This window comes from Homalodisca vitripennis, chromosome X (genome assembly GCF_021130785.1).
Source record: "Homalodisca vitripennis isolate AUS2020 chromosome X, UT_GWSS_2.1, whole genome shotgun sequence".
Classification (NCBI taxonomy): Eukaryota; Metazoa; Arthropoda; class Insecta; order Hemiptera; family Cicadellidae; genus Homalodisca; species Homalodisca vitripennis.
The window spans coordinates 126,148,898-126,167,175 of NC_060215.1; the positions used below are offsets into that span (position 1 = coordinate 126,148,898).

The window sequence follows — 18,278 nt, forward strand, 5'->3', positions numbered from 1 at the left end:
TGCATGATTTATAAAATCCAATAAAAAATATACTTACTTTATATACAAAAACGTAAATATAACATTGTGGAAGTACACCACAATGAAAACTCATAAAAGAAAAGTAACAACTGAATAATCACTGAAATTTAAAAATATCAATCAGTATAAAATTAAATTAAATTAATTAAACAGGATGTATTAAAGCCACAAATGGTTAAGTAGTTTTTATTGTAAATTAGTCACATTAACTCAGGATATCTAATACTAGTCTTTCAAAATATCTACATTCATACAGGCAGAAATCCCGATGGACCCATTCTTAATGAAGAAATGAAGAGTTGCTGACAAAAAAGTGTTGTAAGTCTGAGTTAAAGAGCAACGATTTCACTGATTACACGTTTCATATTTACTAGGTCTTATTCATTTTGACACTGTTTTTAACTATTTCACTGATTTCATATTTACGAGGATCTTTTCATTTTAACATTGATTTGCTGTTATTTTAAAACGAAAACCTAATTTTAACTATTTTTTATATATAATAAATTTAAGAAAATTTTATAAACTATCCAGGTTGATATATTATACTTTAACATCGGTAAAATAATAAATAACATTTCTTTCAGTTGTAAACTATATATAACTGAATCTTAAGTTTTGTTGAACATACATTATGCCAGTCATACAGCATAACTTGTGGGTTGGATAAGTTTGTGTTCTCGTACAGCATGCGACCACGATATAGAAAACACCAAGGCAATTCAATACAGTGAAGATAGTGTTTCAATAAATGTTTAAGTAGCACCATGTCACAGCTTCTTAAAGTATAGATAACTCTATCTTAAGTTTTGTTGAACATACATTATGCCAGTCATACAGCATAACTTGTGGGTTGGATAAGTTTGTGTTCTCGTACAGCATGCGACCACGATATAGAAAAAACAAAGGCAATTCACAATTCAATACAGTGAAGATAGTGTTTCAAGAAATGTTTAAGTAGCACCATGTGACAGCTTCTTAAAGAGCTCTTAATGATATTTAAACTTTGTTAAAAAGCAACTATCAAAATATAAAGGAACATAAAGAACATAACCTTCTTAATATACAATTATGTATTCAATTAACTATCAATTTAAACTGCATATAAATGTAAAACCGTTACGTTAAGTAAAAGCTTATGCGTTTTTACTTTTGTACACTTGATATGGTCGTACATTGAAAGTCAAAGTGAGGATCCAAATGAAAATACATCCTAGAAGTATCATTACAATAACCAAGGTTATCATAAGTTCATAGTCAGATCCTGGTTCTTCATTTGCTCTAATCACGTTAACACGGTTGTGACGGCGGCGTGCAGGACTGTGGGAATATGGAAGTACATATCTTGAGTTGTCGATTATATCATCATCTTCTTTGTTCTGTGGCTCAACTTCTGGAGCACGCAATGACTGTGCTTGTATTTCATCCAGTGTATCATATGCAGGGACTAACTCTGACATACCAGAGTTTAAACTGTAGGAATGAAATCCGCCACACTGATTATAATCATCTTCTACAGAAACACTTATCGAGGCGGAGTTATACAACTTGGCACTTGCAACCTAAAACACAAAATATTAATTTCCATAATTTAAATGAATAATTCCCCATATAGACTATAGGTCTGTGTAAGGGGAAGAGTCCATCAATCAGTCTTTTCTTAATTGTACTTAATTGTTCTTAATTGTAATCGTAATTGTAATTGTGTACCATACTTTAACCTAAAGATTTACCAAAGATCTGTTTAAGTAGTACAAAATACATTGTTGTAAAAATTGTATATACATATACTTACATACATGCTACGCATACACACACCCACACACACACACACACACACACACACACACACACACACACACACACACACACACACACACACACACACACACACACACCCATCTCTATACAGTTTAGGCACCGCTTAACCACCATATTACTATTAGATGGATGGAAACAATCCAACAGCACCACCAAACCACATCCCACAATAATAATTCCTACTTACACAAAATTCCCAAATAATTTGCTATTAACAGGCTTCTTCGTAATTTATTGGTAACTGGAACGAATCAGTGCCTCTGCAGCAGCATCACCCAGGCTGAGCAACCACCGACCCACCCTACGCTTGTACTCGACTACACTTCCACCCTCTGCCTCCAATATGTGCTCTGGTAGATTTTTATAAAGCACATGAGCTATGTAAAAAGAGTTAAATTTTTCTATGCAACAATTTGGTCTTGGTATCTGATATCCAAACTGTATTCTATTTCTGGTAGTATAGTTGTGGTGAAGCGCTATAAAAATAAAATCTTTGTATTTTTGTATATGCAGTAAAATAGATTTTATATATAATTGCCTTACACTTAAAACAGGAAACTCATTATATAACAGATTAGAAGGATATCTGCGGCTTTTCCTCAAAATGATCCTTAATATACTTCTTTGTGTGACCGCAAGTGGTTCCAGTACAGCAGACGACACTCCTCCCCACGCGAGAATACCATACTGCAGAACCGACTGCACGTAGGCAAAATAAACTGACCTAATACGATCCCCACTCAATACCGCGCTAAGCTGATTAAATGCAAATAACAACTTTCTAACTTTTTTCTTCACGTAATGGATTTGAGGTACCCAATTCAATTTAGTGTCAAAAATTACTCCCAAATAGTTGTATTGGTCCACACGACCAATGATACCACAACCGCAGGACTCGGAGTAAGGATCACCACAGGAGTGCAGTTTGAGGCATCTCTGACCCGGATTAAAATCTATTCTAGAAACAAATGGTAAATATTTTGTTTTTGTTAAGTTAATAGTCAGAGTATTGTGATCACACCAATTTTTTATTTTTGACAGATCTAAGGAAGCTTGTTCAAATGCCTCCTCCCACGTACTGCCAGATGACACCACAGCTGTGTCATCAGCAAACAGAAACAACTTACTATTTATGTCAATTTTTGTTATATTATTTATATAGACTAAGAACAACAATGGCCCAAGGGTGCTTCCCTGCACCACTCCGTAGTCCACATTTGTTTGGCTACTCTTAACTCCATTAATTGAAACAAATTGCTGGCGATTATTAAAATAACTGACAAACCAATTGAGCGTTACGTTTTTTACTCCAGCATATTCTAATTTTGATAGTAGTTTCCGCCTATCTAAAGAGTCAAAAGCTTTAGCAAGATCAAGAAAGGTGACCAGGACTCGCTTTTTAGAACCAATTTCTGACGATATGAATTTAGTTATGTCATAGAGAGCATCTGATGTATTTTTACCACTCCTAAAGCCATATTGGTTATTTGAAAGGAATAAATTCATCTCTAGATAATTCATCAATTGGACTTTGATACATTTTTCAAGTAGCTTTGATACAACAGCAAGCAAAGAGATCGGCCTAAAATTATTCATTGCTGATTTAACACCTGACTTATAAATGGGAACAACTTTGGCAACTTTAAACGCATTAGGGAATTCTCCTGTTCTAATACTACAGTTAATGATATGATAAAGGGGTTCCGAGAGTGCTTGAATATTATCTTTAATTAATTTTGTAGGAATGTTATCCCATCCTGGTGAAGAGCTTCCTCTTAGACCAGCCACTATATTAAAAATTTCCTGCCGTGTAACCGGGCGGAAATCAAACACAGCACTCGCGGCGTGGTCCGCGTCGTCCACCACCGCAGGGTCGCTGGGGTGCAAAGCTCCCGCCAGCATCGGTCCCACAGAGGCAAAAAAGTTATTAAATGAATCGCAGACATTTTCCACAGATGGCGATGTATCAGAGTTTTCCGGATCACAGAATGCCTCAACAGGAAATCGCTCCTTATCAGATGTCCTACCAGCCACCTCATTAACCACGGACCAGAACTTTTTCATGTTACCTGCAGTTTCAGCAATTTTATTATTGTAATAAACAAATTTAGCTCGCTTTATCGTCGAGTGTAACGTGTTACGGTACCGAATAAATTTATTTCGCAGTTGAGTATTAAATGGCTCTTTTATTAACGATCTACTGAGTTTATCCCTATATCGAATAGATTTTAACAAACCCATAGTTATCCATGGTTTTAATTTTTTATTTTTTGCGTTTATCTTTACTTTTCTAGAATTACGATTAATAACCGAGCGCAGAATATCAATAAATGTATCAACAGAAGCATTAACACAATTGCTCTCTAAAACAGGTTCCCAATTTGTGTCCAAAAGATCTTTGCCAATATTTACCCAGTCATACGTATTATAAAACGGTTCAGGCATTGAGTAGTGTGTATGTTTTTGTAAATATAGCTGGGCCAATACTGGATAGTGATCAGTCACTGTAGTTTCTAGAATTATAGAATTAATTTGACTCAAATTATGAAATTTTACAAAAATGTGATCGATACAAGTGTTACTAGACGGTCGCGTTACTCTATCTATACACCCCACGAAACCTGCATCGCTCAGAATATCCATGTACCGTTCTTCCTGTGAATTCGAATTAATATTAAGAATATCACAATTAATATCCCCTACTAAGAAACAAAGTTTGTTTCTGTTGATATTATAGTACTCATCCAAGGCGTCATTAAAGAGGACAATGTTTGAATTAGGACTGCGGTAAATAGCCAATAATTGACAAGGGAGACCGGCCCAATTGAAGTCAAGAGATAAGGCGGTGGCCACCCCTCCAAGTCTCAGCTCACTGCAGGACACCGATAACGCACTATCTATATAGATAACAAGCCCATCTGATCGATTAATGTTGTTGTAGGATCTAAATAATTTGAACCCATTCAAATGCATTAGTTCACTTTCGTTATCAAGCCATGCTTCTGTTAAGACTATGCAGTTGAATTTAATTTTTAAACTATCCAATAAAATTAAAAATTCATCTATATTTTTATTGTAACTTCGAATATTTTGGTGTAATATATTGAATGTGGTTCCGCGGTTACTAGTGGACCGCTTGAAATATGTCGAATTTTTAAAATTGTTGATATCCGAACAGGTTTCAATTTTAATTATCGGCCCGTCGAGGGGATCGTCCTCTAGAATCATTCTGTTATTTCGATGCCGCCGTCCGGTGTTAGGATTATATTATAGATAATCATTTGGCGATTGAAATATAAATCTCTAATTAATTGTAAGTTTATGTATCTAACAATGGCATATGTAGGCTGAAATCACATATAGGTATTTATATTTTTAGGTGTATAGCTTGTGTTTGAACACATCTCTAAGAACAAAAGCTTGTATAAAATTTTATTTTTAATATATAATTACTCTGTGGATTTAGATTAGATCCTAGAATTCCGGTTCGTGGTTAAATGATGCCATTTAACAATTGTCTTTTTTTATACATCTAGTACATAACACTTTGTAAAACTAATTATATAACTAGAAACATTCCAGTAAAGGGAGCAAATAGTACATATGAGAACTTAATGACAAAACATGTGGAAATTATCATGAAAAATACCATTCTATCTCAGTCCGTTTATCAGACGTATGATAAGCAACATAATTATAAATAACAGGCTAATTTAGATCATTATCATTCTATGCCTACATACATGCATACATACTATCGTGGGATATAATTTATAATTTGTAATTTGAGAGCAACATAGATGATTAAGTACATGCATATCGGTAATCAATTTACTTTTAATGTATAATGATAAGATAATAACAGTACATACCTCAGTTTATTATTTCTTATAAGTAATGACTTTTAACTATATATTAAGACAAGTAAATTATTAAAAAGGAAAGTATGACTTGCAGAACTTTACACAGAGATTGGATTGTATACATGCATGCGCTCGCGTGCACACACACTCACACGCACGAACACTTGCACACACACACACTCACACGCACGCACACTTGCACACACACAAACACACACGCACATGCACACACACACACACACGCACACGCACACATGCACATACACACTCTCATTCACACTCGCGGGCGCTCACACACATATGAACTGGCAATTAAACTATTAAAACTAATTAAGTTGATTAGTCCATAAAAACAATCTTTATGTTTGAATTGTCTTGTCTAACATTAATACTTACTACAATTCCTATCCAAATTAGAAAAGTGGTTTCTCTCGATATCTGATCAATAAATACGAAATAGTTCTTTAATGCTTCTTGTTTTTATCTCATACTATAATTATTTTACTATGCTTTTGTACAAACAAAAATCTCTCACATGAGATATGGAAATAAAACTAAAACCAACTGAGCTTCTACAAATTTTAATTCTAGGACATTTTCACAACAATACGTCCCAGATAAAATAGACACAACCGCGCCTATTTCACAAAATAATGAAACATTCGATATAATATATGTATCTACATACTAACAAAATAAATACATGACTTGTATTAAGCTTAAACAGAAAAACATTTTTCTGACTTTGCAACTGTATTTACTTAAGCATACTTTTTGAGAGCTACTCCCTTCAATAATATAAACAAAACGCATATATACGCTATTATATGCGTATTGAAAAATGCAACAGAAGAATATTACCTTATAAATAGAACTTACTTATATTGTTACTTACTTCTAATAATCAAAAATCAAATATTAACTCATACAGTTTTTATTGAAAGGATATATAGCAATAGATTATACTTAAGTTTAAAAGAAACTCATTGTATAATTTCAGTAAAAACAGATAAATAAAATTCTACTTATAGAAAATCACCCCAAATTAATGTAACTCCTATGGATCAATTGAGGTCTACAATTTTAATAAGTGCCACTTAGCGTATAGTAGGTTAAGCTCGTCTTACATTAGACTGGTAGGGGGTTATCGGGTTTCGGTACGGATTTGGCAGCTGCTGAGTAGGATGCTGCTATCAATTCATCCAGATGTTGTTGATGTAGGATGCGAAAGGGTTTCCCCCCTTCATGTTTCTTCGCGAGAATTCGTCCGTCATTGGTCCACACTGATGACAACTTGCCTGCTTTTATGAGTTCACGCGCCCCATTAAATATGGCTCTGGTGTGAGACGTTAGATGGTCGTTCATATATACCTGGTGGTCAGGAAACGATGGATGCAGGTCCCTGGCAGACAGTTTCTTCACTCTTCTTCTCGCCTCCAGCCAAACAGCCTTGACAGCCCGTGACACGAAGCTGACCACTATGACAGGCGGTCTTGAGTCGCCTTCCCTTGAGGATAGACGATGCGCTACAGAGATATCTGGGATGCGGAACGGTATGTCCAGAGCTCGTGCCGTAGAGTCCAAGATCGCCAAACAGTCCTCCCGAGGCGTCACCGGTATACCCGTGATCAATATATTATTCTTACGACTATGCTGTTGGATATCGCACATTTGTAGGTTTAGGGCGGCTAATTGGACTTTTAGTTCCTTGTTTTCGGTTTCCAGCTTATTTATTACTAAACACATTTGGTCTGTCTTTACAGTCGTTTCATCTAGTTGCGTTTTAAGCAAGGACACTTCAGCCTTTACCTCTTTCACATCAGTTTGGACCGTGGATAACTGCGACTGAACTCGGCTCCATTGTTCTTGTGTTTCCTTCCTGAAGGCGGCGATGGCATCCATTACTGAAGTCAGGTTAAACTCGCGATCGTCACGCACCTGACTAGCGGTCGATGATGTGTCGGATAAACAACCGTCACATTTAGCATTTTTACGCGTAACCTTCTTTCCCGATTCTGCGTAGCCGGGATTTAGACATTTCAAGTGAAACATAATATTACAGTCTGGGCACTTCGAACCATCTTTGGTTTGTGATATTTCTAGATCGCATTTCCCGCACTTATGAAACATGTCTTTGACGTGAACCAGACAAAAAATCCACTAATAGGTAAATTTCACTAACAAGTTTTCCCAGTGTAATTTCACGTAAAAGCAGTATTATAAGTTATAGTTATTAATTATCTGATTGAATGTTAACATATGCTTTCATGCACACCGGACGGCAAGCCACAACACGCACCGCACTATAGACTCCTGATAAGATAAGCCATCCGCACTAGTCGACTGATCGAGTGGAACTGATTAAGTACATATCTAACTCGAAAATGTATTTTAACTAATTTTTTGCAACGTTTCCGTAACTAGTTATAATCCCATAATTCAGTTTTTACCACTTATATTTTATATATTAATAATAATTTTATAATATATATAGTATATATTATACAACAGTATTATTGTATGTACAGTAATAACAAAATGTTTTTGTACTGATTCTGAGTTTAGGATGTTTTATATACTTGGCCAACATAAATATTATAATTGAATTCGGAATGAGATAGATACATTTGAAGAGACATTCTCAATCGCATAGTATAGTAATCTTGAATATGCTTAAATGTTGTCTTGCCATTCTCAATGCACTAGATGATTCACGCATTTTTAATAAATAAGACATCATGGGGAATAACATAGAACAAATCATAGTATATTTATATGAAATAAGTCATAATTAGCTAATGCTATTTAACTAAGAAAAAACTTCATTCTTAGAAACAAGTAGAATTTATAACTCTTATGGGAATATTTTAATTTTTAATGGCTGTTATAAGACATGTTTAAATAGTGTGTTCAGTAAATCAATTTAAACTTTGTTTTTATACTTTGAAACATAATAAGGGTGGTTAGTGACATATGGAAGTTGTAATGAATGAAATGTGATATACCTGACAGTTACTGATATATACTGTGAACAATTTTACTCACAAAAGGAACTAAAGAATTTCGATGAGAAATTAAGAACACTAAAGTATAGACATATTGAAATCAAAGCATGTTATTAACTTGCATTAAAGGTTGAATTTGGTTTGACATTATTATTCTAAATAAAGTAAGGATAAAAATAATAAACGTTTAGCTTCTTTAGAAAATAATGATATTTATACCACCACAAACAATTGGAATACAAATTACGGAATGTATAGTTTATTGAACACTAAACTACGCCGGGTTGTACTACAGGAGGCGGCAGGACTGAAACTGAACTTTGAAACTGTTAGCCTTAGCGTGTACTGGCGGTGTACCGCAGCCCGTCGATGAACTACAACTTGCTTCTACGAAACTTACAATACTATTATAATATAAAATAAAATACAATTTATAATTTTACAAGCGATACACAGATAGTAAAATACCTATATTAGGTATAAATGTAACCATAAAACTTCTATTATAGTGTTTTATGCGGAGCAGTGTGTATAGAATGCATTAAAAAACTAACAAGATTAGCATAACCATCATACAGCTTACATTGACCAAACTTTTATAACACACTCTGACTACAAGTGTGTGACTTCAGGAGTTATAACTACTGACTGGACTGACCACTAAGCGGTGCTGGCCGGTGTGGAGAGTTGAGTCCCCCCGCACCCGTCTTATCAGTGACTTTGGCACTTATCTGGACAAGGAGGCACTATAGAAACTGTTGGGGAGAACATTTATCACACTCTAACTACAAGTGTGTAACTGCAGTAGTTATAGCTACTGACTGGACTGACCACTACGCGGTGCTGGCCGGTGTGTAGAGTTGATTCCCCCGCACCCGTCTTATCACTGACTTTGACACTTATCTGGACAAGGAGGTACTATAGAAACTGTTGGGGAGCACATTGACCGAACTTTTATATCACACTCTAACTACAAGTGTGTAACTGCAGTAGTTATAGCTACTGACTCGACTGACCACTACGCGGTGCTGACCGGTGTGTAGAGTTGATTCCCCCGCACCCGTCTTATCACTGACTTTGACACTTATCTGGACAAGGAGGTACTATAGAAACTGTTGGGGAGCACATTGACCGAACTTTTATATCACACTCTAACTACAAGTGTGTAACTGCAGTAGTTATAGCTACTGACTGGACTGACCACTACGCGGTGCTGACCGGTGTGGAGAGTTGGGTTCCTGCACTCGTCTTATCAGTGACTTTGGCACTTATCTGGACAAGGAGGTACTATAGAAACTGTTGGGGAGCACATTGGCCGAACTTTTATATCACACTCTAACTACAAGTGTGTAACTGCAGTAGTTATAGCTACTGACTGGACTGACCACTACGCGGTGCTGACCGGTGTGGAGAGTTGGGTTCCTGCACTCGTCTTATCAGTGACTTTGGCACTTATCTGGACAAGGAGGTACTATAGAAACTGTTGGGGAGCACATTGACCGAACTTTTATATCACACTCTAACTACAAGTGTGTAACTGCAGTAGTTATAGCTACTGACTGGACTGACCACTACGCGGTGCTGACCGGTGTGGAGAGTTGGGTTCCTGCACTCGTCTTATCAGTGACTTTGGCACTTATCTGGACAAGGAGGTACTATAGAAACTGTTGGGGAGCACATTGACCGAACTTTTATATCACACTCTAACTACAAGTGTGTAACTGCAGTAGTTATAGCTACTGACTGGACTGACCACTACGCGGTGCTGACCGGTGTGGAGAGTTGGGTTCCTGCACTCGTCTTATCAGTGACTTTGGCACTTATCTGGACAAGGAGGTACTATAGAAACTGTTGGGGAGCACATTGACCGAACTTTTATATCACACTCTAACTACAATTGTGTAACTGCAGTAGTTATAGCTACTGACTGGACTGACCACTACGCGGTGCTGACCGGTGTGGAGAGTTGGGTTCCTGCACTCGTCTTATCAGTGACTTTGGCACTTATCTGGACAAGGAGGTACTATAGAAACTGTTGGGGAGCACATTGACCGAACTTTTATATCACACTCTAACTACAAGTGTGTAACTGCAGTAGTTATAGCTACTGACTGGACTGACCACTACGCGGTGCTGGCTGGTGTGGAGAGTTGAGTCCCCCGCACCCGTCTTATCAGTGACTTTGACACTTATCTGGACAAGGAGGGACTATAGAAACTGTTGGGAGAACATTTATCACACTTTTATATCACACTCTAACTACAAGTGTGTAACTGCAGTAGGTATAGCTACTGACTGGACTGACCACTACGCGGTGCTGGCCGGTGTGGAGAGTTGAGTTCCTGCACTCGTCTTATCAGTGACTTTGGCACTTATCTGGACAAGGAGGTACTATAGAAACTGTTGGGGAGCACATTGGCCGAACTTTTATATCACACTCTAACTACAAGTGTGTAACTGCAGTAGTTATAGCTACTGACTCGACTGACCACTACGCGGTGCTGGCCGGTGTGGAGAGTTGAGTTCCTGCACTCGTCTTATCAGTGACTTTGGCACTTATCTGGACAAGGATGTACTATAGAAACTGTTGGAAGAACATTTATCACACTTTTATATCACACTCTGACTACAAGTGTGTAACTGCAGTAGTTATAGCTACTGACTGGACTGACCACTACGCGGTGCTGGCCGGTGTGGAGAGTTGAGTTCCTGCACTCGTCTTATCAGTGACTTTGGCACTTATCTGGACAAGGAGGTACTATAGAAACTGTTGGGGAGCACATTGGCCGAACTTTTATATCACACTCTAACTACAAGTGTGTAACTGCAGTAGTTATAGCTACTGACTGGACTGACCACTACGCGGTGCTGGCCAGTGTGTAGAGTTGATTCCCCCGCACCAGTCTTATCAGTGACTTTGGCACTTATCTGGACAAGGAGGTACTATAGAAACTGTTGGGGAGCACATTGACCGAACTTTTATATCACACTCTAACTACAAGTGTGTAACTGCAGTAGTTATAGCTACTGACTGGACTGACCACTACGCGGTGCTGGCTGGTGTGGAGAGTTGAGTTCCTGCACTCGTCTTATCAGTGACTTTGGCACTTATCTGGACAAGGATGTACTATAGAAACTGTTGGGAGAACATTTATCACACTTTTATATCACACTCTAACTACAAGTGTGTAACTGCAGTAGTTATAGCTACTGACTGGACTGACCACTACGCGGTGCTGGCCGGTGTGGAGAGTTGAGTCCCCCGCACCCGTCTTATCAGTGACTTTGACACTTATCTGGACAAGGAGGTACTATAGAAACTGTTGGGGAGAACATTTATCACACTTTTATATCACACTCTAACTACAAGTGTGTAACTGCGGGAGTTATAGCTACTGACTGGACTGACCACCACGCGGTGTTGGCCGGTGTGGAGAGTTGAGTCCCCCGCACCCGTCTTATCAGTGACTTTGACATTTGAGGCGTTCAGGTGCTAAACTGATTAACTCCAATCAGAAAAGTTTTGAGAAATCAAGCTCTAAAGTTTGTGTTGTAAAAAATTAACTGTACATGTATGATTAGTTTAGTTTTGGTATATAAGTTTTTTAATATTTCACCTTTTTGATGTTAGTCACATTGGCAACTGAACAGGAATAAAACATATTCGAGACATTTTTGATAAAACCTATTTTATTGAATGAAAAACTAAGTAATAATAGCAAAATCAAGTAAGAAACTCCTTCAAATCATAATACACTTAGCAAAGTAGTGTTACACTTATTTATGGTTATTTGAACAGAAAAATATAGTGATATTCACACAATCAGTTTTAAATGTTTGTTGCAATCTGTTAGCATTATTTTAGCAATGAATACAAAACTGTATATTCATTACCTTTAGTCAGAATACAAGAAGCACACATCATCACTAGGTGGCTCTGGTGCCCCTCTCTATCCAGCATTTAGGTTCTTGTAGTAAGTATGATGAACTGAGGGAATGTACTGTAACAAATCCATCATATCTCTCTTTTTTGCCATTGTTATGGGCTTTCCCAAGGGATATAGCTCTTCTTGAACAATGTTTGACAGATTCAATACTGGACGCCCAACATTTTGTTTCTGCTCAAAATTTACCACACTGAAGGGAATGTCAGCTGAAAAAGTGGTTTTGTACTTTACTTTTAGTGGCTCTGCTTTTTCCAGTCTTATCTACCTCATCTGTTACCAGTTGACACTATCTTTATCTTCATTTTTTTTCTCCTGGTGATAGATTGCTCTAATGATTCAGTAGAATGAAATTCATCATGATTCATTTCCACAAGAAAAAACTTATTCTTATTTTTACTTTCCAAAATAATATTATACCAATCACGTGGAGAAAATATGTTTGTGGTTTTTTTTGCCTTCTTTTCTATTAAAGTCTGAATCATTTGGTAAGTAACTGTGATCAGACAGCAAATACTTGAGATCAATAACCCCTGCACAGATCTTTCCACTTTGTAAAAGATTCATTAGGCTTAAAACAACTTTGATATTACGGTTTTGGCCTGTGCAGCTGTCAGAAAATTTGACAATATGCTTCACATTTTTTGCATTCCCAGTTTGTGTCTTTTAAAACAAGCTGCTATTTCTTGGGATCCCCTTGAACCCTCTGTTTCTGCCACACATAAATAAAAGCCTTCTCATTGTATAAATTACGTTTGTAATAAGCTACAGAGATGCTTAATTTGGGGAATGCAAGAGCCTTTTGGGAGGTCGAATGTGAAGACATAGTAGTCCTCGGAGCATTTGTTTTTGTCATCAGTCAGACTTTGTCGAGCTTTTTCTGCTTTCCTTAGATGAAGTTCTCTTTCACATTCAATAGCCCGTTTTCCCTCTTCATTTGCTTTTAATAGCCTATGTTCAAAACTATCACAATATTGACAAGTGTCTTTTCCAGGAGGCTTAAAGTGCAGATTGAACTGGCTTGAAAAAACATGGTAATACTGCTTGTCTTTTACAGGTACTTTTCCATTGTCACTGCACCACGATTTGCACATATCAATCATTTCCTTTATGGTTAGGTTAGAATTTCAATATTTCCTTCCTGGGTTATGTGTTCGGGTTTAGTGGCTTTTGTAGGCTGGAAAAGACTTGATGTGGTTGATTACATCAGTTACATCAACTTTGTTGCCTGGTGTTTGATGACATCTTGAGTCCAGTACTAGACTCACATCATCCTTCAAGCAATTGTTGTAGATTGTAAGTCTCTCTAAAATATTTCTTACACACACGGATGTCATTATTTTTCAAACGTATGAAAAAAGAAAAACTACGGTCTCTGGGTGATTTTGACGTATTGACAGGACGGTGTCTGTTAATTGCAGCTGTTTTGATACAACCACGTAAAAATAGGTTTTACCTAGTTTGATCTCCCAGGCTGTAGAAAGCTTTGAATGTATCTTCTCTGTCTAAACACCTTATTTTAGCATTGCAACCCCGAGCACAGTTGCATGGTTTGTCGGAAAATATTTTGGCACCAACTAGTTTCCCTAATCTGGTTTTATATTGCTGACCTGACAGCCTTTTTTTAATTTCTCGGTTCCTAAGCCAGTTTTCTGTCTTTCAAGGGCGTTTCCGACCTCTAGGTTTCTTGGGCCTCTTATTTCAGAGTCTGTTTCATATGTTGAAATATTATTTTGAACATCATTTGTTTGCAGTTGTACTGCTTGTAACAGCTGAGTTACTGCTAGTGCTAGGCCTGGAATCAGTTGAAAGTAGATTCACTACATTTCCTGCATTTCCAATTAAATTAGGTCCTCTACGTGTCAATGGGATATTAAGTGTAGGCCTACCTTTTTGTTGGTTGAGGTTAGGCGTATAGTCAGGATCAGAGTTTGTGTCATCAAAAACATCACTTACTTCTAAAAAGTCACTGTTACTACTTGTTTCAGAATCCATATTTATCTACAGATTCACCACCAACTAAGTTAATATCTGTATAGATACCCACGTGTGTAAAATTATCAAACAAGATAAACAAAACAATGTTTTGAGGTTCACTGGAGTTAATCACATTGGACAGTGAAAAACCAACTAATTCATTCCATGTACAAACAAAGTAGAGCATTCTGGTGGCCAACTACTGAACTATGGAGTTAGCCATCTTCACCACTGAAAAATATTGCTATTCCAAACCCAAGTTCAGTGTTCTCAAATTATACAAAAAATGGAGTTAATCAGTTTGGCATCTGAACGCCTCATTTATCTGGACACTGAGGTACTATAGAAACTGTTGGGGAGAACATTGACCAAACTTTTAAAACACACTCTGACTACGAGTGTGTAACTGCCGTATAAAGTTACCATACCAGGAACGTTGTGCGTGTGGGCTTGCAGGACCATAGCATTCAGTCTTTTAACCTTACTAACACTTAATATTTCAGGCACTTACACTCTGAGATAAGGGACCTACAGGACGAGCCTATCAGCAGCTTCAAGAGGCTAGTCTCTGCCCGGCTTCAAAGCAATTACTAGTGGTAACGATATAGTTATCTATTTCCACTCATCACTAACATCTATTCGGCATCGTTTCTTCTATAATGTAATTTATGTTAGTCCATTTTAGTAATATATTTTATTCTTATGTTTGTTTTAATACATGATAACGTTTAATACATTTACTGTAGTTAAAAAAGAAATAACATTTGATTTATAGTGTGGTTTTTGTTAAACATAATATTTTAATTTATTCGTAAGCAATAAAATGTTTCCTTCTACATTTTTATCGCTTATGTTATGTTATTTACAACATTTGTGATTTGATCTTATTATTAGTAGGGTTATTATTAGTTTCTGCTAATCTAGATTGGAACTGGACTGCTAATTCCGTAAACAATGTAGTTTGATACCATCTATCTTTTAATCATAAGTGTTCTCCTGTTTAAAACCATTCTTAATTGTAACAGTTTTCAAAACCATTCAGTTGAATAGGTTTTGAATAAATTTTTGAAGTATAAACTTTTATGTCAAGGTTTATTTTTTTTTAATCGTCCCGTGGTGGCAGCGAAATCTAACACATTTTAAATGTTCCTTTTCGGACGGTTTAAAATTTATTGGTACAGAAAATCAGTTACACTACGATTCAAAATTTGTAATCTGGTCTCTCCTTCAACCGCATTGTAGTCATGAATTAGGTTAGTTATTGAGCTGAGCAAGAGATCAAATTGCAGATCTCGGGAAGTAATTTTACTGATTTTCTGTATAACTGAGCGATAGCAAACAATTTAACATATTTACATTACATCTTTAAACATGATTGTATTCTTTTTTCAAAATAATTATATAAGAAGATAAAGTAAAATTTTACTTAAAAGAAACCATAATCAATAATGAATTAAATTAAACATATATCCCCTCTAACTACCAGACAAACTCGCCTTAGTTCAACTGATATTCTAATGCTCCAAATGTCACACACAAGATCACGCTTCGTCTCATCCCCAGAGCCCAGACACCAAGCCTCTGAATTGGCTGCGAGTACGCTTATTGATTGTCTTAGTGTTTACCGAAAGAGCATTCCACAACCGGCAGGCATACATATATACTGTTTATTAAAATTAGTTGCTTGATGAATCGTAACATAAATAAAGTCGCAGCCCTAATTGGATTTCGTTTATTTATATTTCAAACGTAAACTGAAAATAGTCGTAAGTTTGACGGGGAAATTACATAACGGGGTGACAGTTAGGGTGTTTAAAACACTAGATTAAACTCTGTAATAACTTAAACTAAAATGTTAAACTAAAATGCATACCTGATCAGAATCTCCCAGACATGCACTAGAAGCTGCAGTGTCTAAGATCTGTTCAGCGTGGCAGTTCTCCTTTGTGTCCTCATTTCCAGTTATGTCATTTCCAATTGAATCGCCAGTTTCTCCATCTATGTTTCTTATGAGATCCTCAAGATTTGCCCCGTCTATGTCTGGTATCGGTTCCTTACATCGCTTTTCCTCATCGATGTTTGACAGCACCACGGCAACTGGTGCAACCACTGACCTGAAGTGCGATAAACTTGAGTACTTGTGGTACAAATAAAGGTACAAACTAGTTTGTAAACGTTTATTTAGAGTTAATTTACAATATCTATAGGTTCTTATTTGAGTAGACTTATCATGTATATTATGATTAATAATTACTGGGTGTTTATAATATCTGCAGAGTACGAGTATAAGGTGCAAAGTACGAGTAATCACTATAAGTCGATTCGGCATGTACGAGTAAGTTGTAAAAGAGCTTAAAGATTTATGCGCTGAAATGAGCCCAAAACGTACGAATAGCACATGTAGTACATGACGAGTACTTTATAGCGATGTAATTTTGTACAGAATAGATACATATTATAATTAATTTTAACCAGAATATAAACTCGATCTGGAAAACATCGAGAAGAATTAATATTGTAGCGAACCAAGTGTGAACAAAGTGCACTCTTGTATCCTGAAACATTGTGGAAGTTTTCTTGTATATGATACAGGGGGGATATCGTTTTGTTTTTAGATGTATACGATAACTAATATAAACAGTTTCAAACTAGAAGCAAGGAAATTAGTTGCCGAAGAAATATTATATGAATTGACATCACCTTACTGATTGAGATATTTTACAGCCTGTGTCTATGCAATGCCCGTAGGGCCGAGGCCCCTAAAGAGTTGTAAGCTTTTACCACTACGCAGTCCCACGACTCGCAGTCGTAATCTTATTACATACCTGAGTCATCATCTGACGTTCAAATATGAGTTTTTATTTTTAATGTAATGATATAATTTATTCCTGTCCATGAAAAAATACATCAAATTAATCCAAACAAAATATAAATGTAGTATATTCGATTTAATTTTGGAATTTAATTTTTGGAAAAACTAAGCGAACTGGTCTATGCTCCTCGGAACACAGTCGATGATTCAGAGTGTAGGCCAACTAGTGTGTGCCTGTGTGTATGTTCTGTACGTGTATGTGTGTGAGTGTGTGCGTGCAGGATGGCTTGCTATGGCGAGGATCTGTTTACTTCGTGTACCTGTGACTTCGTAATAACATTGAATACTGGTAACACTCTACCTATGAAATGCACAGAGTAAAGTTTAAGCTGAGAAATGCTCAGCAAACGTGAATAGATTCGTATCAGTCAGTGAGAGCTATTGGGTTGAACGTAAACAGAGGAAAAATAATATTTATAAAAAAACTCCATACACTTAAGTATATTTCTGCTTATACCAGCAACATAACAGGAGTCACTGTGTGACAGGCAGTGTTGGTCGGGGCGGGGCGGGGGCAACAGGTGATGCCATGTCGGTCAAGGTCACCTCACTAGCTTCTCGCACGTACTACAAGAAAAGGACAGTTTACTAAATAATATTGATTTGAATGATGTGTATTTACAAACAAATTCTTCATATGCTTTTAAAGTTTTATATAGTCTAATTAATAGATAATTAATGGATTAGTTTAAGAATGCAAAGAGGAGATAAGGCTTGAAAATAAAAAATAATTAGGTTGTAGCCACGCATTTACAATTAAGTAAACGAATAAAAT

The 18,278-nt window shown here is 36.6% G+C and overlaps 1 protein-coding gene across 1 annotated transcript; it reads right to left on the minus strand.

Annotated features, from left to right (window-relative positions):
- Positions 1-244: 244 nt before the first annotated feature.
- Positions 245-18,034, minus strand: LOC124369614. The gene is made up of 3 exons (XM_046827663.1): positions 17,982-18,034; positions 16,505-16,793; positions 245-1,583 (listed from the first exon to the last, which is right to left on the minus strand). The coding sequence occupies exons 1-3, from the start codon at positions 18,032-18,034 to the stop codon at positions 1,158-1,160; spliced, it is 768 nt and encodes a 255-aa protein (XP_046683619.1). The 3' UTR covers positions 245-1,157.
- Between the last annotated feature and the right edge of the window lie 244 nt (positions 18,035-18,278).